The sequence below is a fragment of the Urocampus carinirostris genome, chromosome 13 (assembly GCF_059441175.1).
Source record: "Urocampus carinirostris isolate Australia breed hairy pipefish chromosome 13, RoL_Ucar_1.0, whole genome shotgun sequence".
NCBI lineage: Eukaryota > Metazoa > Chordata > Actinopteri > Syngnathiformes > Syngnathidae > Urocampus > Urocampus carinirostris.
Genome location: NC_142361.1, coordinates 32,031,605 through 32,054,743, shown reverse-complemented (window position 1 = coordinate 32,054,743; position 23,139 = coordinate 32,031,605). Strand labels below are relative to the sequence as shown.

Below are 23,139 nucleotides of genomic sequence, written 5' to 3'. Positions count from 1 at the left end.
CCGTTTTTGATCTTGACCGCGTCTACCCTCCCGTCGTTCGACCTCTTTTTGTCCCTGACCATTTCTTCTCTTCTATTCTGGCTTAAGACTCGCTTACGACCCCGACCACGTTTTTGCTCTCCTGTCCCGGCTACTGACACCGCCATCGGTCGCCACGGAAGATCCACTTCCGCGTTCGGAGCACAATCCGAGTATCAGAGCAACCTGCTTCCCGCGTCCAGCAGTCACCAAATCGTGGGCGCAACCCTTTCTCTTTCTTCCAATTAAACTGGTGGGAAACGCAATGCAAGCGGGTACTGTCTCCGTTCTGGCCCTGACACTTTGTTAATATCTGTTCATATACATTTACAATTTCTATGTTATTGGTCTGACACATCATTAGAATTAAATCCATAGGGAGCCGGGTTACTGCTACGTTCCATTTTGTGGACCAGCTGCGGTGAAGCGAATCGAAGCTCCAAAAGTTAACGCTATTATGACTAGAGCCCTTTGGACAACAGCTAACAATCACGTATGATACTCAATCAGGGTTGGGTAGGGTTACTTTAACTTGATTACTTTCAATTACTTTTGGATTACTCTAATACCAAATATGCTAATAAAAGACAAAAGAAACTAAATATGAATAAAATGATGACTCACAACACGTGGTAAGCTTTCTCTCCGGGCTTTGATCTCTGGCAAAACGAACATAAAATGCGACGGAAACAAAATGAAAATTAATCCAAACAGCTTGCTAACATCATTTTTGCCGTTCCATGTATTCCGTTTCTCCCCAAGCCTGCACAAAATTTAGTCATTTTATTCATATTTAGGTTATTTTTTCTTTATGAGCATATTTGGTATTGGAGTAATCCAAAAGTAATTGAAAGTAATCCAGTTAAAGTAACCCTACCCAACCCTGTACTCAATATACAAAGACTAACACATAACAAGCCACTGAACTCCCAAACAAAGTGAGGTGATGTGCAACCTAGCCAACAGCTAACCTTAGCTAACGTAAGAGATGTTAACGGTATAAATAATTTTAGATTTCTTTCCAGCAGAGTGATAATATGTTGCTTCAAAAACTTTGTTGACTTACCTTAGAACAGATGGAACAAGACATCCTTGTTAATGTTATTCACGTTGAGTTGGTGTTGTGGTTGACTCGATTAAAGGTGACTTGGGTAAAAATATACCCATCGCTCAGCCTCCCATGATAACTCGTATCAGATTTGCATGTCACTCATAGATATAGATAGATAGATAGATAGGGAAATTCACAATTCCAGCAGTATCCTTGTGTTGAAAAATAAAATAATAATAAAATAAAATAAATAGAATACAGAAATACCCAATATAACGTGTTGACATGTGCTTCATAATACACACCGTAATAAAAATAGGGTAATATGCAAATGTGGGGTTTAATGTTGGCTTTTACTCCCCCGGGTGGAGTTAAAGAGCCTCATGGCAAGAGGAAGAAATGATCTCCTTAGTCTGTCCGTGGAACAAGACTGTGACACTGCTTGAGCATTTCAAAGTGTAAAATGTCAGAAAAACACCTGCAATGCATCTGAATGGACATGCTACAAGAGGGTGTCCGAGTGTATTGGCTTTGCTATGCGCATTGTAATTGACTCATTGCATTTGAGGGCGGGGCTTAGCTATAGTTCAATTGAACTTCCGAGTTCCATGATTACGTTTCCGATTCGTTCCCCAAAGCTCTCACGAGCCTTTTTGATAGCTTCACCCGCTAGCCGCTAAAGTTAGCCACTTGACTGTGGCCTTCTCCAGCTTGACCAACTCTAATGAGTCTCTCTTTTCAGCCGTTCCAGGTAATTTTTTTCTCTTGTGAAGATTCATACCAGTTTTCATGTCCTATAGTTCGCTGAAATAAATTTTGCAGACGGTCAGGGAAATACAGAATCAAGATGGCAAGAGGTATTGTGTCACGGTTGCCCTGGCGCCCAATTGGCCGCGCCCGTGGGTGTCACGGTTGCCATGGTGCTCAATTGGCCCCGCCTGTGTGGCGCCAGCTGCGGCTTGTTGAGAGATTGGCTTTCTGTCTATAATAAGCTCAGCTTGCTTCTTTTGTCAGCCCGTCAACGAACCTCTGACCCGCGAGACGTGGGTTCTGACTCGGTCCCGTTTTCATGTTGGATTTTCTGTCCGGTATTGTTCCCGTTTAATTTGTCCTGTTTAATTTCGATTTCCAGTTTTGTTTCTTCTTTTTGTTTGTCCTGTTAATTATTTTCTCCAGTTTTCGTTCCCATCTAGTTTCTCCTGTTAATTAGCGATATCCCGATTCGTTATCTATCCTGTCTGTCCCTATCAACCCCATCTGTCCGATATCAACTCGGGCAATTGGAATCGATCTCGTTGGTCTCTGGCTTCCTGTCTTTCCACACCAGACCGGCTGCCAAACGTGCATGACTCCCCATTTCCCATAAAATAAAGGCTTGTGTGAGAATGTCATGCGATTGGGTCCTGATCCTGTTCATGACAGTATTGTTTTGGCTTTCGTAGTAATAAGTTGTTTCACTTTTTTGTTAAATTTAACTGGTGTGTATGGTGATTTAAATATCTCATTATTTTTGTATAACATTAAAAGAAAAGAATGAAAATTAAATACATTAAATTGTAATTCTTTATTGAAAGGCTTCTTGCACGATGTTAAATTATTTAGTCTTGGCATTGAAGCACAGACTGAACAACATTCTCTGAGACATTTTTTGTTCCACAGAAGTGAGTGCTGCAAGAGATGGAAATCAGAAATTAAAATAAGACATGGTGAAAAATATACATTAGCATACGATAAGTCAAATATATACTAGCGGTCCTGTTTTTGGTTTTCCTCCTGCACAAATGCAATACATTTTGATTCAGTCACAATTCTCTCAAGATGATAGTCTAATGCTGTCCTCTAGTGGCTACAAGTGGTGCTTCAACACACCCGTTTGGAAATAGTAACTGAGCAAGAAATTATAGCCAAATAGTCATGATGACTATGTGAGGCTTTATTGCTGGGGTGCCCAAACTTTTCCTGTAAGGGCCACAGAACTTTTTCCCTCCCTGAAAAGGGTCTGGGGTCTGTTTATAACATAAAAAGTGATGCAGGAGTGCCTACATGTAAAAAATGTATTGTTTTCCCGAAACCAACAGTCAAATAACCATTCTAGATTCTCCATAGAACAAGTCAGGAAATAAACATTAACACTATGAATGAAAGAAATAATAACCAAAAAACCCTATCTACATTTTTCACAGAACAAAAGTCAGATAATGAATGATAACAACATTTATGAAATAAAAAATAACCAAATAATACTCATAAACTACTGATGGTGCCTGAATTTTTATGTAATTTTATATTTGATTTTATATTCAAATTATTTTACATTTTATTTTTAAAGTTATTGTTTCTTAATGCAACATCCATTGCAGCCCGGTCATCCTGAAAGGGGAATTACCTCATGTGCGATCCCTTCGCAAAATGACGTATGAAAAGGCAGTAGATTTAATCGCAATCACACTATCTTCAGTCACGGAACAAGAGACACATGTTAATTTTGTTGTGCTTTTCACATGTTACCATGACAAAAAAATGTGTAATATTCTTTAATTCTATTCTAAGCATTTTGACAAATTTTTAGTCATTGTACGATGCGAAATGCACAACAAAACTAACGTTTGTCTCTTGTACAGTGACTAGTCCACATGCTGCAAGATGTTAAAATAAAAAATGCACACCCAAAAAAGAGCATCAAAATGCTTTCTGGTATTGTTCACGGGGCCGTTCCCAATGTGGAGGAAGGCCGTATCCGGCCCACGTAGCTTAGTTTGGGGACCACTGCTCTATTGTGTTTCCAAGCAAAGCAAATTCCTTGACTTACACTTTTTTGTCTTTGGACCTGAGTAGCTCCACTCTGGCTGCTCCATATTTTGGATCCATGGGGTTAAAGATGTGGTTGTTCCAGCGGAATCTGACTTCGGAAACTGTGTTCATATCACCCTCGGCGTCGATGTGCATTTCATAGGTTTTTCCTGGTTTAATTGTGCCCCTGGAAGCAAACAGGTTTAACCAAAACACTTCATGATATGGATCCAACTGCCGTGGGCTCTGATTGGCTCCCTGTCCCTAGTTAAACCCAGTCCTGTCAATCCCCTGATGTCAGTCCGTCTGCGAACTTCTGCTTTACAAGGCAAGCCTTTTTCGACCCCTGACTCCCGCCTGTCCAGTTTTTGCTCCTGTTTGTCTCCGGCTACGACCCGTTTTGAACCCGATCACGTCTGCTCTACCGTCCCCACTTACGACCCTTTTCTGTTCCCGACTACGTCTACTCTCCCATTCTGGCTTACTACTCGCTTCCGACCACGCCTTGCTCTCCCAGTCCCGGCTACCGACCCGTTTTTTCCATCACTGACACCGCCATCACTCGCTGTGGAAGATCCACTTCCGCGTTCAGAGCACAATCCGAGAGCGACTTCTTTTTTGAAATATGCTAATAAAAGACAAAAGAAACTAAATATGAATAAAATTACTAAATTTTGTGCAGTCTTGGGGAGTAACGGAATACACGGAACGGCAAAAATGATGTTGGCAAGCTGTTTGGATTTATTTTCATTTTGTTTCTCATCTCATCTCTCATCTCATTAGCTGTACCGCTTATCCTTATTGGGGTCGCGGGGGGGCTGGAGCCCATCCCAGCCATCTCCAGGCAGTGGGCAGGGGACACCCTGAACTGGTTGCCAGCCAATCGCAGGGCACACGGGGACAGACAACTCACTTGCTCAAGTCACACCTAGGGACAATTTGGACCGGCCAATTCACCTGAAATGCATGTCTTTGAAATGTGGGAGGAAACCGGAGTGCCCGGAGGAAACCCACGCAAGTACAGGGAGAACATACAAACTCCGCACAGTAAGGCCGGTAGCTGGATTTGAACCCACGCAAGAGGTTCCCACGACCTCAGAACTGTGCCGCACACGCGCTAACCACTGCGCCGCCTTGCTGCCCCATTTTGTTTCTGTCGCATTTTATTTTAGTTTTGCCGGAGATCAAAGAGATCAAAGCCAGGAGAGAAAGCTTACCACGTGTTGTGAGTCATCATTTGATTCATATTTAGTTTCTTTTGTCTTTTATTAGCATATTTGGTATTGGAGTAATCCAAAAGTAATTGAAAGTAATCCAGTTAAAGTAACCCTACCCAACCCTGGACATTACTTGTTGCTAGCTGTCTCTTTAGCCCAATTGCCTTTTAAAACAAACAGACATCATCAACAGATATATCCCAGCATGCACCACTTGTGATGGGTCATCGTGATTTTCTGAGGAATTTACAGCAACACGTTTCGTTATAAAAATAAACAAAACTTACACGTGAAGTTGATACTCCTTTGTGCTTTCACTTTCTCCAACAAGAGCGATGTACATGAAGCCAGGGTTTGACCAGCTTGGACCGTCCAGAGTCACCTTGATATCGTAGCTGTAGCCTAATTAATAAAGAATAATAATAATAGAAATGGAAACCTTCTATGTCTTCGCACAGAAACCCACTCCGACACAGCAAAGACCCTTACTCTGGACTTTTCCCAGGATGAAAACGGTACTTACGTCCAAAAGGTTCGGAATCGCCAGTGATGAGGAAGTATTTTGTATCCGGATCAATGGAGGGGAACCGGTTTGAGTACAGGCCCATGAGAGGACATTTGTCGTCAGCGCAAGGGAAGCATTTGCCCTGAAAGGAAATGCACATTTCAGTTGTTTGAAACTTATGTTTAGAAGGATCCTATCCATCTATTATCTGCACTGCTTATCCTCAGTAGGGTCGCGGGGGTGCTGGAGCTTGTCCCAACCTTCTTCGGGCAGTGGGCAGGGGACACCCTGAACTGGTTGCCAGCCAGAAGGACACAATTTTGGTTACTTCTTTGACCTACAGTAACGTTTTTTTTTGTAAATTAGAAGCATGCCCCTGTTGGGTTAGTTTGTGCAAAAAACTCTTTATCTTAATTTGTAAAAGCAACCATCCAAAACCCAATTGGGTGTTTTTTTAATAACATGAAAACTATTGGGTCATTTTTATTTAAACAAAAACTATTGCTCTGTTCAACCACAGGCAGAACAGCGGCGCAGTAGTTATCGCGGGTGTGGCACAGTTCTGGGTTCATGAGATCGAACCTTTCTGTGTGGAGTTTGCATGTTCCCCCCGTGCCTGGGTGGGTTTCCTCCGGGCACTCCGGTTTCCTCCCACATTCCCAAAACATGCATATTAGGTTAATTGGCCGGTCCAAATTGTCCCTAGGTCTGAATGAGCGAGCCAATTGTCTGTCCCTGTGTGCCCTGCGACTGGATGGCAAGCAGTTCAGGGTGTCCCCTGCCCACTGCCCGAAGACTGCTGGGATGGGCTCCAGCACCCCCGCGACCCTACTGAGGATAAGCGGTGCAGATAATGGATGGATGGATGTTTAGCCCCCCCACACACACACACATTCCATAAACACGCATGCCAGGTTAATTGTAAATAAGCGAGTGAGTTGTCTGTCTCTGTGTGCCCTGCGACTGGCTGGCGACCAGTTCAGGGTGTCCCTTGCCCACTGCCTGAAGATAGCTAGGATGGGCTCCAGCACCCCCGCGACCCTACTGAGGTTAATGGCAGATAATGGCCGGATGGAGGGTATCGAGTTGCATGAGTTTGTGAAATGTTTGATTGTGTTATGATAGTCCAAGTTGGATTGACTGTCAGAGAGGACAAACCTCAAACAAATCTCTAAATTTGAAACCTTACAAATTTTGGGGTACAAAATGCTGCTGTGCGCATGCGTCTGCCGCCTAGGGATTTCCCATCATGCATCATTCCGATTACACCTGAACAAAGCGAAAGCAGAGCAGTACAACATAGTTTTGAATTTTCTTTGGATACAATCATCAAGTCGCAATGGCCGAACCTGAATTAAAACTCCGTAAGTCATTTTGATCTAAAAACAACAGTTGATTGAGTAAATTTGAAATACATGTGGTCTTAAAAAACATCGGATTTCATGTTTTAGTTGTGTAGTGAAAGGAAGTCAGTCTCTTTTTAGAGAACTGGCTTTTTTGGCTCAACTCATTGAAGAGAGCCGGCTCTCAAACGGCTCACTTGCTTTGATGCATTATATTACGAATTATTATGTTGTATAAAGAAGTTAAGAAAAAAAGGGACTATAAAAGGAGAAAATGAAAGAGGTTTGTGGTTTTCCCTTTAATCAGTATATTACCAACAATAATATAATGTAGAAAATGAATTAATAATTTGAATAAGAAAATTCTACTTAATTATATTTGCATGTATTTTTTCCTTCTACTGTGAACGTCGAAGCTGCTTAATTTTTGAACATTTTTAATAATAAACCACATTCATGTCGAGCAACTCAGTATCTCACAATAAAATGTTAATTAACAATGCATATAACAAAACACATGTACAATATAACATGTTAAACAACATAAATAAACACGTTTGAAAAAAAAAAAAATGGTGTAAGATTATTTTGTAATTTGTAAGGGAAAATACGACAGTTTGTAAGGGAGCCCTGGAGCTTGACAGGTATGGGTAAGAATAGGGCTGCTTCAAGTAGAGTCGAAACACCGACCCAAACCCCAAGAAGATGAAAAAGGAAGAGTGTATTGGAGCTTATCTAAGAAATGCATGAACTTTCACACGCATCATGAGTGATCTGACTGCAGCTGCAACAACGACACAAGCCAGGAGATGTCGGCAGAGTGTAACAACGTTCCGGTCAACCTCTTTAAACTAGCGAGGACTATTATTCAAAATGTTTAGAGAATGGGTGTGGAAGATAGCAAGAACCATGCACAACGCAAGTTCTGATGAAGATGTATCCAATTTTCACCAACAGCTGCAGATACAAGACGTCCCAAAGGAAAAAACCGATGGAACCGTGTTTATATCTCTCCGCCGCCGCAACAAAAATCCAATCTGGGCCAATCCACTTCTAAAAGCAAATAAATTGTCGGCAGCCGTGTCGGTGTTGAGTTTCTGCAACAGGTGGCGCCTTCATAAACACACCGCCATGCCCCTCGCTCACTCTTCTCCCATTCTCTCGCAAAACCCAACTCGAAAATACTTTTTAAGCCAAGAATTGCAAGAACGGATTGTAAAACAGAATTGGATGAATGACGAGTGGATCGCCATTTTGTTGCCACCAGAAGAATCTCAAAAATTGAAATAAGGCTATAAATACATGTCAACACATAAATAGCTTTTTCATTGTAAAGCTTTCTTGTAATTTCAGTGTTATTTTTCAATTTGTTTTTGTATTTTGTTTAAGTAGATACATATTTATACTTACTAACACTAGCTGTTTACCACTTTTCTCCGTTTTTAAACACCTGCCGATTTCAAAAATAATCTACAGGTTTTTTTTTTCAAAATAAAACAAAAACGAAATAAATATTGGTTTGAGATTATTATTTTAGGCTACAACTATTTTATTTTGAAGTAAAACTCAACGATCGCATTAGATTTCCGGTTTTAAACAAACAAATGTTTTTTATTTAATATTCTGAATACGGATTGTGTTTTGTGCGTAAAATAGACTTTTTAATGTAAGTTTAGCATGCATGCATTTTTCTTTTTCTTTTCCTTTTTTTCAGTCCAATTCAGAAAATTAAGGAAAACATCAAAGTAAATTAATAAGAGAAACCATTCTAAAACGAATTTGATTTTCGTCTATGCTTGGTAGTAAACAAACATTATGAACAATTCATTTGGACTGAGTCTGAAAAAATATGTGAAAAAAATATGTAAAAATATTAGTGCTCCATTTTTGTTCATTCGCGACCACGTCTGCTCTCCCGTCCCGAATTACGACCCGTTTTTTATCCCAACCACGTCTGCTCTCCCGTCCCGGCTTACGACTCGTGGGTCGTGTTTCTGTTTTGGTCCTGACACTGCTAATCTTATACATATCATTTGTTTGACTGTATTTTTTCTTATTTGACCAAAAAAAAAAAAAAATGAAATAAAAAGAAAATGAGGGGAAATAATTATTAGAAGAGGGCTCTTATGTATTTATTTTTAGTGGGGTGGGGAGATTTTTTTCATTTAATACTGCATTATTGTTTGTTTGTATCACACAAAATATTCAATCAAGAAAAGTACATTTATTTCCCATGAAGTTCATGTTATGGTTGCAGATTTTATTGTTGACTATATGTTTCTTTTAATGTATTTTCTTCAAATCCACTCTAGATAACAAATACGATTTTTTCTTAAATTAAATTAAAAAAAAGAAAATAAAGAAAGAAAAAGGAAAATAAATATGTTTACAGAGGGGGTGGAGTTTCTCTCTCATCTCGAATTAGAATTTATTGTCATTGATATCAACGTTTGAAACATTGTATGCAACGAGATAGGACCTGGCATTTCAGGGTAAAACATGTAATATAAAGACTTTGAAGTGGAAAAACACAATAGACCTTTAGGATAGATACTGTAGGTACCAGAAGAAAAAAAACATTTACAACATAATGCTTAGAAAACTGGCCCAAGTTATAATCATAACAATAAAAATATAAATAATTGTAATAGTTTTGAGAGACCATTAGAAAAGATGTTGACCAATTTCTTTGTCCAGCATATAAAAAATTAAAATCTTCATTTGCAGCTATATCGCACAAATAAATTGTAAAAAAAATCATGCATTGTGATTTCTGGAGTTTTCTTTTTAGTTTATCTCTCTCACAGTGGACATGCACCTACGATGCAAATTTCCGACCTTTCTAAATAGCAAAATAGCAGGGTGTTCAAATACCTATTTTCTTCACTGTATGTCCACCAGATTAGAAAATTCAGAAATCACTGCTGCATTTTTTCTTCATTTTCCAATGCAATTTGTGAATTTTCCAGAAATACTCACAGCAGCGAAAGATGCGGCATCGGCGCAAGGGAACCCAGCAAAGCCTTGAGGTTTAACCATGCTTTCCTGATAATACTGGTAGGCTCGAACATGGTTGCAGGCGTCAAAGTTTTTGAAACCTGACAAAACAAAAAAGGCACAAACATAGAAGAAAAAGTAAGTCATGAAGCCTTCCTTCCCATAAAACTACAAAACTAAATAGAGAGATAGATAGATAGATAGATAGATAGATAGATAGATAGATAGATAGATAGATAGATAGATAGATAGATAGATAGATAGATAGATAGATAGATAGATAGATAGATAGATAGATAGATACTTTATTCATCCCCGTAGGGAAATTCACATCTCCAGCAGTATCCTTTTATCGTTTATTAACAGATTATCAGGATGGCCTCGGGGTGCTATGTTGTAGTTTAGCAACAGCGGAGTGTTGACGTCACACGCTAGGCCAAAAGTTCTATCTTATATCAATAACATATTGCGAAAATAAGATACATAAACATCAAATCATATGATTATAGATTCATTTTAAGACAGTTTTTCTTATGAAATAAACATTTAATTTTGGTGTGGATCAGGGGTGTCAAACTCATTTGCGCTGGGGGCCACATGGTGGAAAGGAAAAACTCACGGGGGCCGGACTAGTAGGTTATAGAGAAAGAAGAAATAAAGAGAAAGCAATAAAGAGAGAGATGAAAAGAGAGAGAGAGAATAAGAGGGATGGGGTAAAATAGACAGAAAAAGGGAGAATTATTAAGAAATTAAGAGAGAGGGGGAGGAGAGAGAAAACGACAGACAAAGAAATAAAGAAATAAAAAGAGATACAGTGAGAAAGCGAGAGAGAAAGATCAGAAGAATGAGAGAAATGAAAAAGACTAAGAGAGAAAGAGAGAGATGAAGAAAGAGAGAGAGACAATTACAGGTAAAGAAAAATAGTGAGCATGATAAACAGGCAGATAAAGAAAGTGAGTGAGACTGACAGGGAAAAAGTGTGAAAAAAAGGAAACAGCCAAAGAGAAAAAGGACAGAGAGATAAATAGAAAAAAGGCAGAGGAAGATAGAGTGAGGGTGAGAAAGAAAAATGCTAAATAGAAAAAGGGAGAGAAAGAGGGATAGAAAGGGTGAGAAAGAAAGAAAAAAAAGAGAGAAAGAGAGCGAGAGAAAGAGAGAAAGAGAGAAAGAGAGAAAGAGAGAGAGAGAGAGAGAGAAAGAGAGAGAAAGAGAGAGAGAGAACGAGAGAAAGAGAAAGAGAGAGAGATAGAGAGAGAAAGGGCGAGAGAGAGAGAGAGACAGAGAGAGAAACAGAGCAAGAGAGAGAGAGAGAAATACAACTACTGTTGCTTTGCGAGTGGTGCTTGGCTTGGATGACATCAAGTGGACATATTTAACACTGCAGCTCTATTTCGCGCTTCTCTCAGTGTCATCTTGCGGGCCTGATTGAAACCCTTGGCGGGCCTGATTTGGCTCCGCGGGCCGCCTGTTTGACACATACGGTGTGGATGATTCTGATCTGGTTGTTAGACACATTGAATGATAAAAATCACGCCACAAGCAAAAAACAAAAGTTGCATCTGTCACTCTGGACATTTAGGAAATATTAAAAAAAGCTCTTTTTAGCTATACATTTGAGTCCTGTTTTTTTACATACCACAAATGAACTTTACTTGAAAAATACTAAATGTATCACTAACAACCTAAAAAAAATAATTTAAAGTGAAGGATCCCAACATTTTAGCTGGTTGTACACAGTTGAGATCTTCAGAATTTACTTCCCACAAGGGTGAAAAAGCGATCCTCAGTAGGACTGTACTCTATTTAACAGTGGGATCCCTTTAATGTTTGATGTTTACTCAGTAATTGATTAACAATTAGCTCCTAGACCCAAAAGCCACCTTAGTCTTTGCATTTGTGAATTCCTACAGCCATTGTATGTAGCTTATTTATGCCCAGATAATTCTGTAAATAAAACGGAGAAAGAAAATAGCGTTCTTCTTCTATCTGCACATTGTGAGCAATATAAACTCTGATATTATTAATTTTAATGGTCTTACCCTCCCAGATAGCATCCAGGTCTGTCGGTGAACCTTTGTTTGCCTTGCAACCAGGCATCAGTTCTCCTCCATTGGGGTAGAAGTCAATGTGGCCAATACGCTGGGACATACCGAGACCTGCACAAAACGACATGGCAAAAGTTTGAAGCTGTAAACAAATGTATTTATTGTATAATTATTATTATTATACGGTGAAGAAAATAAGTATTTTAACACCACCTAGCTATTTTGCTATTTCTCACACTTAGACATCATGGATGGGTCGGAAATTTTCGTCGTAGGTGCCTGTCCACTGTGAGAGAGATAAACTAAAAAGAAAAATCCAGAAATCATAATGCATGATTCATTTGTGTGGTATATCTGCAAATAAAGGGGCAGCACGGCGACGCTGTGGTTAGCGCATGTGCGGCACAGTTCTGAGGTCATGGGTTCAAATCCAGCTACCAACCTTCCTGTGCGGAGTTTGCATGTTCTCCCAGTGCTTGCCTGGGTTTCCTCTGGGCACTCCGGTGTCCTCCCGCATTCCAAAAACATGTATGTCAGGTTGATTGGCCGGTCCAAATTGTCCCTAGGTGTGAATGAGCGAGCAAATTGTCTGTCCCTGTGTGCCCTGCGACTGTCTAGCAACCAGTTCCCCTGCCCACTGCCCGAAGATGGTTGGGATGGGCTCCAGCACCCCCGCGACCCTACTGACGATAAGTGGTGCAGATAATGGATGGATCTGCAAATAAGTTTTAGAACACCTGAGAAAATGAATGTTAATATTTGGTACAGTAGCCTTTAACCAGTTTGCTATTACAGAGGTCAAACGTTTCCTGTAGTTTTTCACCAGCACACACTGCAGGATCTTGGAACACTCCACACAGATCTTCTCTAGATCAGTCAGGTTTCTGGGCTGTCGCTGAGAAACACGGAGTTTGAGCTCCCTCCAAAGATTTTCGATTGGGTTCAGGTCTGGAGACTGGCTGGGCCATGCTAGAACCTTTATATGCTTCTTACAGAGCCACTCCTTGGTTTTCCTTTGTGCTTCGGGTGAGGGAAGGAGGTTGTTCCCCAAAATCTCACGATACACGAACCCAGTCATCCTGTCTTTAATGCAGTCACTCGTCCTGTCTCATGAGCAAAGCATGATGCTACCGCCCCCATGCTTCACAGTAGGGATGGTTGTCTTTGGATTGTACTCCTTATTTTTCCTCCTCCAAACACGTTTAGTGGAATTATGACCAAAAAGTTATATTTTGGTGTCATTTGACCACAAAACTTTCTCCATTGACTCCTCTGTATCATCCAAATGGTCCTATGCAAACTTAAGACGGGCCTTGACATGTACTGGTTCAAGCAGGGGAACCATTTATGCCATGCGTGATTTCAAACCTTGACGTTTTAGTGTACAGTAACCTTGGAAACGGTGGTCCCAGCTCTTTTCAGGTCTTTCAGGGTCAGAATTCTAGATGATTCACAGGTGTTCAAATACTTATTTGCAGCTATATCACACAACTTAATTGTTAAAAAAGAATGCATTGTGATATCTGGATTTTTCTTTTTAGTTTATCTCTCTCACAGTGGACATGCACGTATGATGAAAATTCCTTCTCTCATTGTTTCACAACACAATAAGTACTTTTTACTTAATTTTTACTCTATTTTTATTTCTGACTACCAGTACCTTTATTTCGTAGTGTACTTTGGACCAGACATTAAACACTATGTCCTCTATGGCCCACTTCTCAAGGTTTCTTTTTTTTCTCTTGCTGAGGTTTTGTGTTTTCCCTTGCCTGTATATCAGTTTCAGATCAGGGGATGTTGTTAATGTGTCCTGTGCAGTCCTTTGAGACTTTATGATCAAATAAATGTGATTTGACTTGGTTTGACAGTTTGTTGGATGGAACTGAATATATTTCTCTGGCACACCAGACAAAGTCCCATGGCAAACAATTGTGCCATGGCACACTGGTTGAAAATCCCAGCTCTAGGGTTCGTCCAGTTTGTGCTGATGATGGTCCCGACTCAGACTATGCAAAGAGATCTCATTTCTCCAACATTAACCTCACTGCAATGGCTCCCCGTAAAAACTAAAATAAGTTTATAAGCCCCCTCCTGGCCTCGTAACCCTAAATGCACCATCTTGGAAAAGGAGAAATCGCAAGAAGCCATATTATCCGAGTCTGAAGTCTCCTATTGCACATAAAGAAAAGAATAACCCTGAGCTTGTCGTTTCCTAGTAAAAGAGTTTGAAAAAAAATTGTCATTCGGCCTCGGTAAAAATCGTGAATTGCCCTTTCTATTGTAAGCAGGGTTACTTCAACTGGATTACTTTCAATTAATTTTGGATCACTCCAATACCAAATTTGCTAATAAAAGACAGAAGAAACTAAATATAAATAAAATTATTAAATTTTGTGCAGGCTTGGGGAGTAACGGAATACATGGAACGGCAAAAATGATGTTGGCAAGCTCATCTCATCTCATTAGCCGTACCGCTTATCCTCATTAGGGTCGCGGGGGGGCTGGAGCCCATCCCAGCCATCTCCGGGCAGTGGGCAGGGGACACCCTGAACTGGTTGCCAGCCAATCACAGGGCACACAGGGACAGACAACTCATTTGCTCATTCGCACCTAGGGACAATTTGAACCGGCCAATTCACCTGAAATGCATGTTTTTGGAACGTGGGAGGAAACCGGAGTGCCCGGAGGAAACCCATGCATGCACGGGGAGAACATACAAACTCAGGAAGTCTGGAGCTGGAACCCACGACAGGTTCCCATGACATGAACTGTGCCGCACAAGCGCTAACCACTGCGCCGCTGTGCTGCCCATGTTGGCAAGCTGTCTGGATTTATTTTCATTTTGTTTCTGACACATTTTATGTTAGTTTTGCCGGAGATCAAAGAGATCAAAGCCAGGAGAGAAAGCTTACCATGTGTTCTGAGTAATCTTTTTATTCTAATTTAGTTTCTTTTGTTTTTTATTAGCATATTTGGTATTGAAGTAATCCAAAAGTAATTGAAAGTAATCCAGTTAAAGTAACCCTACCCAACCCTGATTGTAAGCTGATACTCCCATCATTTTGCTCAGTTCTCTTGTTAGCAAATTGGTCGAGGTATATACAAATAAATGTATTTACTCATGGATGGCATTGAGCATTTCCGCTATAATTCGAAAGTACCAAGTTTGGAGCTGAAAGGAAGCCCGTCAGTGTGGATGACGTCGACAAAGTCTGCGTCCGTTGTGTCCAGGCGCACCGCTGCATTGGTGTCATGGAAGTAAGGCTCAGTTGGGTCCAGTCCTGCAACAAAATACCTCATTCAGGTTTGCAGAGTCATCGATATCACCATCAGCAAATGATTCGAGTTTACCTGTAATGCGTGCAAGGCCGCTAATCTTGCTACCGACTTCTCCGGCCACGTGGGCGCCGAGACTGTGTCCGATAAGATGGAATTTGTCCGCTCCCTGCTTGTAGTTGCCCTGGGCCGAGAAATGTGTTTATTCCTGTTAATGCAACATAGTACATGCGAGCACCAGGTAGCTCTCTGAGAACAGCTGAGTAGCTCGCGCAACAGTTTCTAAAGTAGCTCACTTGTGATGTGTCATTTTTTAAGGAAATTCGATTTTTAACTGAGGGCAGCACGGCGGCGCGTGTGCGGCACAGTTCTGAGGTCGTGGGAACCTCCCGCGTAGGTTCAAATCCAGCTACCGGACTTCCTGTGCGGAGTTTGTATGTTCTCCCAGTGCTTGCGTGGGTTTCCTCCGGGCACTCCGGTTTCCTCCCACAATCCAAAGACACGCATTTCAGGTGAATTGGCCGGTCCAAATTGTCCCTAGGTGTGACTGAGCGAGTGAGTTGTCTGTCTCCGTGTGCCCTGCGATTGGCTGGCAACCAATTCAGGGTGTCCCCTGCCCACTGCCCGGAGATGGCTGGGATGGGCTCCAGCCTCCCCACGACCCTAATAAGGATGAGCGGTACAGCTAATGAGATGAGATGAGATTTCTAACTGTGTGTTATGTATGTATATTATATAAATATATATATATATATATATATATAAATGGGGGCGGCACGGAGGATGGGTGGTTAGCGCGCAGCCCCACAGTGCAGAGGTTCAGAGTTCAAGTCCAGCTAACGCAACCTCCCCGTGTGGAGTTTGCATGTTCTCCCGATGCCTGCGTGGTTTTCATCCAGGCACACTGAAAATTAAAATAACGCAAATTTTATTTTAATTATTTATGTTTTAACCAGCTCGGTGGCCTTGGGGGTATGGCGCCCGCCCCGAGACTGGGAGGTTGTGGTTCAAGCCTCGGCCGAGTCATACCTAAGACTTAAAACAATGGTACCCGTTGCCTCCCTGCTTGACGTTCAGCATAAAGGGTTGGAATTGGGAGGTTTGGTCACCTAATGACTCCCAACACCTCAGTTGGGTTGAGCGAGGGGGCTGGGAATCCCCTCCTCTGAATCAATCTCCCAAAAAGAGTCAGAAATGACTCTAGCCACCTCCCACTAGGGGGATATGGCTGTGGTATATGTATATATATGTTTTAACTAGGATAACAACTAAATTTAAAGTGAAAAAAGAAACGGATATCTGAATTATATGCTCAGGCAGTAGGATGAGTGGTTACTGCAGCACAGTTCTGAGGTCATGGGATTGAATCCTCCTGTGCGGGGTTTGCATGTTCTCCCCGTGCCTGCGTGGGTTTCCTCCGGGCACTCTGGTTTCCTCCCACATTCCAAAAACATGCATGTCAGGTTAATTAGTGTAAAAATTGGCCCCTAGGTGTGAATGAGCAAGTGATTTATCTGTCTCGGTGTCCCCTGCCCACAGCCCGAAGATAGCTGGGATGGGCTCCAGCACCCCCCCGACCCTACTGAGGATAAGCGGTGCAGATAAGGGATGGGTGGATATACATATGGGTGTATATTTGTGAATATGTGTATGCGTATATTTAATACATATACTGTATATAATATATATAATATATATAAAATATATAAAATATATAAAATTTGAGTATGTGTATTTTTATTTATGAGTATGAGAATATGTATACATATGTATACATTTATCCATGGGAGAGTATTAATTATTAATACCAGCTCGGTAGCCTAGATGGTAGGGCGCCCGCTCCGAGACTGGGAGGTCGCTGGTTCAAGCCTCGGCCGAGTCATACCTAAGACTTACAACATTGGTACTTGTTGCCTCCCTGCTACAGTTTAACTGTACGGGTCAGTTATACCGACATTTCGTTCCGTGTGCATTGTTACAAAGAATGACAATAAAAGTAAATTATATTATATTATAATATGGGATTGTATGAGTTTAAGTACATGTTGGATTTTATACGTTTATATGCATGTATGTCGGTGTATATATGTACATATATTTGTATTTATTTTGTTTTCATAAAGCGGTGAGAGCTTATAAGTTATGCTTCTCCTGACTCCTTTCTGAATGTCTTCTGTTTCATATTACTTCGTTTTCATGCAATTTTTAACAAAAATAAAATAAAATATTTTGAAGACGTGAATTTTAAGGACTAGCAGCAACTTGTCTTGAATCAGTATTCCCAATTACTCAACAATTTCATATCAGTATATTGTAAAAAAAATTTTGTGTGCGATCATTCCAAAACATAAGAAATGTCCTTATTTATACAGGGATCAGAATGGAGATTTTCATTTTCAGCTGAAATAGCCAGGGTCCAGGAATAAAGCAGTTTTGTAAATAATGCAAGATAAGTTCAAATGCAGTTCAGTCCCTGCAGCTTGAGCAACAATGCGGCCAATTTTTCTAACGGCCGCCAGGGTGCGCCAGAGCAATAAAGGAAAGAGTGAGACAGTCGGATTTTGAATTTGTTTGCTACGCAAGAGAAAAAGTGAAAAAGTCGGAATGCCTTTGGGGTTCAAAAACAGCGGAAATCCGCGGATCCGCGGAAAATTCTGATCCCTGTTTATAAAACGTGGTGCATGAAAAAGCCTTTTTTTGCCAGAAATTCCTTATTCACGGTTACATCGTTAGCGGAGTAAATTTAGGACCCAATGGCTATCAAGATTGGAAAAACTTTTTAAAATAATAAACACATCATTGAAAAAAAATCACGAATAATACTTTTAAAATGTTGCACAGTACATAAATAGGAATGTATGATCCTTAGATTTTGTCTGCATCTTGTCTTGGGATCAAGAGATCACAGTTCGAATCCCGGCTCCTCCGTGTTACATGTCGAAGTGTCCTTGGGTAAGACACTGAACCCCTAATACCCCAAATAAGCAGGTTAGCGTCTTACATGGCTGCAATACAAGGCCGCTATTGGGAAATGTGAAGCACATTGTAAAGTACTTTGGGAAGTCTTGACTTAAAAAGCGCTATATAAATGCAGATCATTTCATTTCATTTTAGGTAGAAAACAACTATTTCAATTTGGTTTAAATGATCACACATGCACAAGAAAATGTTGTAGGAATGAAATGTACTCTACCATTAGAAAGTTCATCATGGAAGCCACCTGTGCAGCCAGCACTCTGCCATTATTTGCTGCTTGTGCATATTTAGCCCTCATACCGGTTTTCCACTCCACAGCAATGCAGTTCACGTTCTCCCACATCAGCATGACCTAAATACCGGAACACAGTTGTAAGTTTTATCAGTCATGATTACCGATGTGAATCACTCATTCAGCGCCAACCACCGTGGGTTTTGATTGGCTCCCTGTCACAATTTGAACCCAGTCCTGTCCATCCCCGGTTGTCAGTCCGTCTGCGAATCTCCGTGTATACTGGGCAAGCCTTTTTCGACCCTGACTGCCACCTGTCCCGTTTTGCTCCCGTCTGTCCTCGGCTACGACCTGCTTTGATCCCGACCATGTCTGCTCTCCCGTCCCGGCTTAAGACCTCTTTTTGTCTCCGACTACGTCTACTTTCCCGTCCTGGCTTATGACTCGTTTCCAACTCCGACCACGCTTTGCTCTCGCAGTCCTGGCTACCGACCAGTTTTTCCGTCCTTGACACCGCCATTTGCGGAAGATCCACTTCCGTGTTCGGATCACAATCCGAATACGAGAGCGACTTGCTTCCCACACCCAGCGAACACCGGATCGTGGGCGCAGCCCTTCCTCTCTCTTTCAATAAAACTTGTGGTAAACGTCACGCAAGTGGGTCCTGTTTCCGTTCTGGTTCTGACATAATCAACAAATGTTGAATGTTTTTTTATAGAATAAAGTCATGAAGTGCATGTATTGTTAGATGTTGTTAGATATTGAAAGTAAAAAAAAAATGTGTCATGATTACTGATGCGGGGCACCTGAGTCTGCTCCGTTGGCGCCAACAGCCGCGGACGCTGATTGGCTGCTTCCTCTTTTTTAAACCCCCGCCTTCCTGACAACACTCATCGGATCGTCTGTGAACCTACACTACACGCTAGGCAAACTTTTGTGACTCCTGACTCTATCCCGCCCTGTTGTTCTGTCTGATTCCTGTTGCCGACCTTTTTTCTGGACCCGTTTATGTTTTTGCTCCTCCGTCCCGGCCATTGACCTGTTTTTCCTTGCTCTCGACATTGCCTGCGCTCGACATGGAAGTGCCACTTCCGCGTTCCCAGCGATCTGCAACCCGTGACCGACGATCCCCGGATCGTGGGTGCAAGTCCTTTCTTCCTTCTAAATAGGACTGAGTAAAACGAGCGCAATTGGGTCCCGTCTCCGTTCCTGGTTCGTGACAAAATGTCTATTGAGTATGTGTTATCAACAAACTACTGTGTGAAAAGAGTCTTTTTTCCCCCAAAGCTCCTATCTGATTTGATCTTACTTCTAGTAAATCTGTTCGGGGGAACACATCATATAGGAGGAATGAAGAGGGCGGAGCAAGTGTCATGCTCGTCCCCACGTTTTTTTTGTTTCTATCTGCTAATATAGCATACTACATTACATAAAGAAATATACAACAAACTACTTACAATCTGAAATTAAAAAGAGACCTGCTTCAAGTAGAGTCCAAATACCAAATTTAACCCCAAGAAAAAATAAGAGTTTATTTGAGAACATCTACAAAAATGTAAGGCGTCGTTTCTGTGCTCTTTCATTGTTATCCAACGTACCAGTTATATTTTAATCTTCCATTGCTGTAGTATCTGTCAACTGCTCACGTCTACCTAAATAAATACATTTGGATACCAAAAAAATTTGCGCTGTTTTTGGGAAAAGTGCTTTTGGGTAATAAACTGCCAGGGAATATGAACGGGCAGATTAATACTCTATGATTCCAATCTATGAAGTGTGTTTTGAAAAAGCCCTTGAGCTTTTTGTGTGCTTCAATGTCATTATCACTGTTGCTTTAAATAGATGCACGTACTTGCACACACATCAGGAAGAAGCTTGACGGAGACTGCAATGATGACTCAAGCCAGAGGTGGCAGCCGCGAGTAAAAAAGATTCAAATTCCATCTAGCTCCTTTAACATAACTTTCTAACCTTGCACATATCTCGTGGCCAGTCTTCATCTTCTTTGTTCAAAAAACCAGGGATGATGAAGCGAGTTTTTCTAGTGCCACTGTAGCTTGACGCTAGGAGCGTTGAGTCAATCTTGATCTCCTGGTGGGTCCAACACAAGCTTAATGAGGAAATTTATTTTTCTTTTTTCTGAAGTATTAACTGAACAATGAACAAGCGAGCTTCTTTGCCTGGTAGTAACGGTTTCTCTGGGTGTAGAGAAGGAAACGGGTACCCAGCCTCTCGGGGGACCACGGGAGAACAGCGGCAGGTCTTTGGGGGGTTCCACCCCAGGGAGGAAGGTCATTGAAGCAACCAAACTCCCCCAAACAGACCTCGGCAGCTGGAGATGTGGACCAGGTGCATTTGCATTAGAAAAGTGGAGGAGTTTGGTTTGGATTCTATAACCATCCATCCATCTGTTTGTCCATCCATCAACCTAATTGTCCATCCATCTCTCTGTCTTTCCATCCATCCATGCATCCAACCATGTATTCATTCATTCATCCATCCATCCATCTATCCATCCTTTCATGCATTCAATTATGGATTAATCCATCCATTCATTGATGGATCCATTCGTGCATCCATCCATCTATCCAACCATGTATTCATCCATCCATCCATGCATTCAATTATAAATTCATCCATCCATTCATCCATCCATCCATCTATCCATCCATCCATCCATCCATCCGTGCATTTACCCATGCATTCATCTATGCATCCATTCATGTGTTCATCCATCCATCAGTCCATCCATCCAAGTATTCATCCATCCATCCATCCAAGTGTTCATCCATGCATCCATCCATCCATGCATACATGTATCCATCCATCCATCGATGTATTCATCCATGCATCCATCTATACATCCATCCATCCATGCATCCATCCATGCATCCATCCATCCATCCATCCATCCATCCATGCATGCATCCATCCATCCATCCATGCATTCAATTATGGATTCAACCATCCATCCATCCATTCATTTAATTATGGATTCATCTATTCATCTATTCATGGATTTATCCATCCATCTGTCCATCAATCCATCCATCCATCCATTCATCGATCCATCCATCCATCCATCCATGCATTAATGCATGCATGCATGCATCCATCCATCCATCCATCCATCCATCCGTTCAATTATGGATTCATCCATGCATCTATCCATCCATCCATCCATCCATCCCTCCATCCGTCCCTCCATCCACTCATCCATTCATGCATGCATCCATTCATCCATCCATCATCCCATGCATCAATTAATCCATCCATCCATCCAATCATGCATGCATCCATCCATCAATTTATTTATCCATCCATCCATCCATCCATCCATCCATCCATTCAATTATGGATTCATCCATGCATCCATTCATGCATCCATTTGTCCTTCCATCCATCCATCCATCCATCCATCCATCCATCCATCCATCCATCCATCCATCCATCCATCCATCCATGCATTCAATTATGGATTCATCCATGAATCCATTCATGCATCCATTTGTCCTTCCATCCATCCATCCATCCATCCATCCATCCATCCATCCATCCATCCATCCATCCATCCAAGCATTCAATTATGCAGTCTATCCATTTATTCATCCATGCATTCACAGTAATCCATTCATGCATCCATCAATCCATCCATCCTCTATTGGTAAAGCCACTTTAAATGTTGGGTGCATAGTCATAAAAAGTTTAATACAGTAATATGTGGAGTAAAATAAAATAATTAATTAATTAACCTTATTATGTGCTTTGAATTAAAAAATTCTAAGTTGTAAAAGTGAGCCAAGGAATTTACAATTTCTAATAATAAAGTTTTTACAATTGTCCGTTTTTTGGAACCATGAACAAACAAACATACACTACACCATACAGCAACATCCCGTTTTCAAATAATACACACTGTCCCTTTAAATACAACTTTGATGGATTAGGTTGATAGTTTTGTTTAGAAATAATAGCAAAATGTATGATATGTAATTTGATTGTTTTAACTCACGACATTTTTCCAATTAAAATAAATAGATTAAAACCATCCAGAATGAGTGCAATACATTCATGGCGGTAATATATTATTTTTGATACATAATTATTGAATAAATGTTAATGATTTTTCACAACAATTAGGTAACATTAATATCAATAAGTTTTCTTTATTCTTAGAAAATCTGCCAGATTTTTTTGCCACATTCCCAGTGATCAATTCAACAACATTCCTAAACACAATGTCCTTTCGGTGGTGAGCTTTATTTATTCCGACACATATTTTGACACCACATTTAATCATCAATCATGACAATCTTTGCTAAATCCCTGACAACTAAGTAAACACCTTAAGAAGAAACCTTTATTTATTGAAATGCACTTGGGGAAACAAATAACAAAGAAAAATTATGTTAAATCAAGAAATAACTCACCATAAGATGCCCCGACAAGCAGGCATAGCAGGCCTAAACTCCATGCTGGCGACATCTGTAAATACATCAGAAATTATTTTGTTATTTTCTATAATTGTTGAAAACATAATATTTCTAAACATCGTTTACCGTAAGGTCTGGCAAGAAAACTGCAGAACGACTCCGTCTTCACGCCAGCGTCTTTTAAATAGTGCAACCAGATGCATTAGTTCACATGCTGATGGGAAAAGTGCTGATGGCGCAAAAAATATAAACAGTA

General features: G+C 40.9%; 1 protein-coding gene across 1 annotated transcript; it reads right to left on the bottom strand.

The window, feature by feature from the left end:
* Positions 1-2,614: 2,614 nt before the first annotated feature.
* On the bottom strand, positions 2,615-23,096 carry LOC148354344 (inactive pancreatic lipase-related protein 1-like). Its single transcript, XM_088350892.1, has 13 exons — positions 23,010-23,096; positions 22,881-22,935; positions 20,638-20,782; positions 20,422-20,548; positions 18,436-18,570; positions 15,318-15,426; positions 15,128-15,247; positions 11,961-12,077; positions 9,904-10,022; positions 5,600-5,723; positions 5,364-5,478; positions 3,879-4,046; positions 2,615-2,737 (listed from the first exon to the last, which is right to left on the bottom strand). Exons 2-13 carry the CDS (start codon positions 22,933-22,935, stop codon positions 2,668-2,670), a joined length of 1,404 nt encoding a protein of 467 aa, XP_088207018.1. The 5' UTR covers positions 23,010-23,096; the 3' UTR covers positions 2,615-2,667.
* Between the last annotated feature and the right edge of the window lie 43 nt (positions 23,097-23,139).